General features: G+C 38.4%; 1 protein-coding gene across 1 annotated transcript; it reads right to left on the bottom strand.

Moving 5' to 3' along the window:
* On the bottom strand, positions 1 to 4146 carry mpeg1.3 (macrophage expressed 1, tandem duplicate 3; the record flags this gene model as incomplete). The annotated part of the gene is made up of 2 exons (XM_084390279.1): positions 1 to 1867; positions 3697 to 4146. 2 exons carry the CDS (start codon positions 4144 to 4146, stop codon positions 461 to 463), a joined length of 1857 nt encoding a protein of 618 aa, XP_084246405.1. The 3' UTR covers positions 1 to 460.
* Positions 4147 to 5582: the final 1436 nt, after the last annotated feature.

Below are 5582 nucleotides of genomic sequence, written 5' to 3'. Positions count from 1 at the left end.
GGACATATATTTATTGATTTGTTTGTTCATTCATGAAATTTAAATAAATATTGCTTAGGATAATGATAATACGGAGAAGGGGAAAAAAACGCACATTCCTGATACCCATCACCACATGCCAATCAATGTGATTTGATTACAGATACAGTACACAATTTCCTCATTCGTAAGTAGCTTTGAATAAAAGCGTATGCTAAAGATACTAATTTATATGTAATGTAAAATAATGAAATTAGTATTCTCACTTTTTGATCTTTCTGACTCTTTATGCAACTCTCAATTTGGGCCACACTCCAAAGCACATCTCAAAGTAAGAACACCTAATTTTAATACAGAGTTCCTGACACCAGAGCAATCAAAGCTATCAGACCATAGGTTACACCAGCCTGTTCACTTCCAGACCTTTACCAAACATTTGATTCATTTCAACAGGATTTGCAAGTTGCCAAGTCTTTGTTTCTCAGACTTTCACCCAGGAAAAATTTCCTTCTGGCATTATAGCTACAGAGTTTGTCACAGTCATGCCAACAAGTGGTGGGCTTGTGAATGGTGGGAGGAGGACAGGTTTTATCTGACCACCACTGAACACACCAGACTGGACACAGTACAAAATCTGACAGCCATCACTAATGGCAGCAAGATTTTGGCTGAACTGAGGTGGACAGCGAGATTGACCCATTGCAAAAGGATTGCCAGACTGGCAGCTGAAGAAACCAGCAAAAGGCACAGAGGATTTTGTTGCTGTCACATAATCATTGCTCAGACAAACCTTCATGTCACTACACAAAAATTTCTGTACAAAGAAATTTGGAGGACAGCTGTATGATTTGGTAAATGGGTTTTGCAAAGATGGTCCATATAGACCTCCAAAGAGGTATCCAGAATTCAAAGGTGTTTTCTGAGTTGTGGAACACCAGTAGGTGTCTACTTGTGCACGATGGATATAAAAAACATCTCTACATATTGGGTCACAGCAAGTAGACAACCATAAGAAACCACATGAACGACAGGACTTTTGGCACTCGTTACGAGTATAACCTCTTTCTACTGTCTCAGAGCGTAACAGGGTGGTGTTGTACTTTGGAGGGCAAGAATAATCACCAGTGGCTGGGTTTTTCTGTGCTGTCTCATCACAGATAGTATTTGCATCAGTTGTCAATGAAGTGCATCGTTGGTAAATGCCACCAAAGCTAAGATTGGTGACTGGACCCTCACAAGAAGCATCATCTACATTTGCCTGAAAGTTGAAGTTTTTGGAATCTGGATTTATACACCCTGGAATGGTGTTTACTTTATAGTATTTCTCTGCAGCCTGAGAAACTAACAATGCTAATTGATTTAAAGTTGCTGCTGGGAGGTCTGGGAATGTTGATGGATTAAGAAAATAGTGCAGCGGCAGCCCAGAGCGGTCAATAGCCACCAGATTATTGAGCGTACTCTCTTGCCACTTCTGTAGAGTGATGCCTGGGTAGAATAAAGCTCCACCATGGCTCTGAACTAACGAATATGTGATGTTACCTTGATAACCACTGGTTTTAGAGGTTCCCTGGGATGTACTCGCACCAATATCAATATTAATTTTGCCAAAGAAGTTAAAGCCTGCTGATGCAGAAATAGAAGACAATTCTAACAGGTTTTTCTGGATATAAGATGTTTTTAAATATTCCTCTTGCACTAAAGTAGCACCAGCATCAACACTTATGATGACATGAGTACCATAATCAAGGATTAGTTTCTCTGACAGGTAAGTTGCTTGACGTGTTTGATTGTTATTAATAGCATCTGCGATCTCCTCTGCCTGTTGAGCAAAGCGGGAGTCCAGAGTGAAGTCCGGATAGGCCTTTACTGTGTACAGATGGTTACGGACCTAAAAAAAAAAAAAAAAAAAAAAAAAGAGAAAAGACAGACCGACTAAATAAAAATATTAAAAAAATAAAAAAAATAGAATAGGTAATATTGAATATTAGCATTAATAGCATATATATATATATATATATATATATATATATACTGTATATATATATATGAAGAGTTCAGACTTCAGATGCAAAAGCCTCTAAGTGCCATCTGAAATTTTCTTCTAGAATGATCATTTTTATCAAGCTCATATATTTAAGTTCAGTAATTTCACTTAAAGGTGCATTGCGCAACTTTTCATGTTAAAAATACCCGTTTTCTAACCCATACATGCTTAAACAATTGCCTGATGGGCTGACTGAGCCCTTCTCTGATCACTGCGATTGCCTCTATAATCCTGTACAGTAAAATAAATAAGAGGGATTCGGGTCGGAATCTGAGACTGGGCGTGACGTCATGCGCGTTCACGGCACGCTCATATGTCTGGCAGGTTTGTGATTGTGTATGCGCCGACGCCGCCATTCTCCGTAGAAAATGGATTCTAAGAGACCGGCTTGTAGTTCATCTCAAACACCAACGCAAACTCCACGTAAGATAAAAAAAAAGAGAACTTTTGTCTAGTGCAACCAAAAGGTCCAAATTGGAGTCAGACAGGCGTCGGGGTAAGACGAGAGTAAACATAGGGAAGGCTTTCAACAAATGGAGAGATCTCCGGTCTGCTCTAGGGCTCAAACGGGATCCTCAGTTGGCTTTTTTCTTGATAAAAAGGTAAGATATATCCCATTCTCTAATGTCTGATACGGCCAATAATGACAATAAATGACGATCCATAAAATGTGTAATGCTTTAGCGTAAGCTAGATAAATGTACAATCGGAATAGGTTTTACTAACTTACCATTGTCAGTGATCAGGTTCAGAATGATTGTGATATAAAATGCTGATATATAAGTTAGATACTTAGACACAAATTTTGAGCAAATTACTGCTTAATTACGATGTATTGCTATTGGAATATGCTACTTAGCTGATCAATAAAACAGGCTAAACCCCCGCAAATCTTCGGCGGATTAGCCTGTTTGGCTTTTATGGTAACGTCATAGTGCCACTTGATTGTTTATTACCTTGAGACATTTGGGTGTACTTTGTTGACCGACTGTGTATGGTATGGTATCATGATTACAATTTTGAGCTTTTACAAAGTTATAACTTATATTGTTCATGAACGTGTTTCCATAATAATAGTCATAAGTGGATACAGTAAACACATAGTTCAACATGGAGATAGATGGGAATAAAAAACGAAGTTTTCTACTACCCCCATTTTTTTTCCTCACACATAAGTGTGTTATTTACTCAATTGCCTTTCCTTTCACATATTTTAAATTACTTGCAGATTTAAAACTTTATTACCTCTGAAGACATTATGATTGTAAACAAAAGATTTGTGCGGCTGATGCTCCTTGGGTTATGACCAGCTCGAGCTCGTGCAAGCGTGCGTGTGCGTGTGGTCCGTGAGTGTGCACACCTCTGGTTGCAGTTTCGCTTGCCGCCAGAGGGGGCGTAGTTCTGCGAAAACTCAGACTCTCGCGCAATGCACCTTTAAATGACAATTAATAGGTAATTTTCATTGCCATTTAAGTGAAATTACTGAACTTAAATATATGAGCTTGATAAAAATTATCGTTCTAGAAGAAAATTTCAGATGGCACTTAGAGGCTTTTGCATCTGAACTCTTCATATATATATATTTTCATATATATATTCATATAAAACATTTTAGTTATGTGTTTCTGTAATTCAAGCCATATACAATTATTTGTTAAAATGTTGTGACTTACTTGAACCCGTGCTGTTACAGAACTCTCTCTCACTTGGTGAGTTTTAATACGTTGGTTTTCTTTGGAGAATTTTCCATTGAGCAAAGGAAGATAGGAAACTTCTGCATTGATGGAGTTTGAAGTGGAGCTAGTCTGGTCCATCCATGACATGATGATCTCAGAGTTTGTTTCCACTCCACTCACTTTCTGTGGAATGACAAAGACTTCATCTGGAATGAGATAGACACCATCTTCTGTGGTCTGACACTGGGAATAGCTCAGATTCATCACTCGGCCCATGTCTATGTTGCGCAGGTTATCCCAGCCTCCACCTGGTAGAACCTCCAGCGCTATTGAAGATGGGTTTTTCAGGCATGCATTGAGTCCATTACTAGGATGAATGAGTGGATAAAGGTAGCAGATATTGATGCAACAGCAGAGCATCAGCAGACAGAAGGTTTTCGACTCCATGATTGTCTGGTTTGTGGTGTAAAAATCATTTGAATTGCATCTTTTATAGTAAGGATGCAGGATACCAGGGCGTGTGATCTTCATTGAACCAGTTTAGGCAGTCTTGTATGTCTAACATACAAACAATCAGTCAACAGAATCAATACAATTTCAGACAATAGAAAATGAAACTATTTGCTGCTCAAAAATATTTTACTTGAAAACACTGCTGATCATTATACCTCCACCCTAAGTAGAACTTTGAAATAATATTTCCATATTTATCTTATTTAAATGAAAGTATTACTTAAACTTCAAAGTCAAAGCTCTGTATTTGACTAAATTACCCTATAAAGTAATAAATAAAAGTAAGAGAAACAACACTTATAAAAAGGTTCTTTATTGGCATTTATGGTTCCATGACGAACCTTTAGCATCCATGGAGGCTTTCCATTGCCCAAAAGGTTCTTTATAGTTGAAAATGGCATTGTTGTGAAAACAGCCTTTTTGAACCCATATTTTCTGCTTTAGATTAAAGTACAGAAGGGTGGGCACCAGAGCTCACCAAGTGAGGGGGCACGAGCAAAATCAGTCCAATGGTGTGACGAGACGTCAGATGCAGGTGACGTCACCAACCAGGAAACTATAAAGCCTGCCCAAACAGTGTAACGCTAGCTTCTGTGTCTTCAGCAAGCGCTCTATGTGAATCGTGTGTCTTATTAGGAGTCTGTCTTTCATATATATATATATATATATATATATATATATATATATATATATATATATTAGGGCTGTCAAAATAACAGCAAAAATAATGTGTTAAAAAGAATAACGCAGATTAATCCTTTCCATATTGACCTTTGACCTGGAGCTGTTCTAGCCACCATTCGACTGTAAAATGTATCGCGAAGGCGGGTTATATAGAGCTGGTAAGTCCCGCCCATCCGTAAAACACCAAGTGGACCTCTAGGTTGAAAAATCGTCAATGCAAGTGAATGGAGGAAAATAATTATTTTCTGGTCCCGTTTGAATTGTGCCATGAATGTGAACATATGTTGTCTGTGAATTTTGTATATAATTTTTCATGTTACGAGTTTGACAGTATATGGTATGATTCATCGGCTAACAGTTGTGGAAAAGACATAACGAGAAAGACTACATGTCGCCTATGTGACGTCACCCCATAAAGTTGACTTACCCGTGGTTTTCGCCAACCTCAACGATTTTGTCCTCTCCTTGAAAGAAGGCGGTGAAGTGCACCAAAGACACAGTCATGTTTAGCGGGATCCGTGAGCTAGTGTCCGTGTGCGAATGGTGGTGACGTTTCAAACGCATCGAAAGCAGTGAAGAGTTGTAGTCCACAAAGTGCTCTCCCACAAAGTCTAACCGTATCAAACTTCTACCCGCTAAATTGTAGCATTCTTTACACGAAAAATTATATAAAAAATTCACAGACA

Source organism: Rutilus rutilus (assembly GCF_951802725.1).
Source record: "Rutilus rutilus genome assembly, chromosome: 19".
Classification (NCBI taxonomy): domain Eukaryota; kingdom Metazoa; phylum Chordata; class Actinopteri; order Cypriniformes; family Leuciscidae; genus Rutilus; species Rutilus rutilus.
This window is presented reverse-complemented; position numbering and strand designations above follow the sequence as displayed.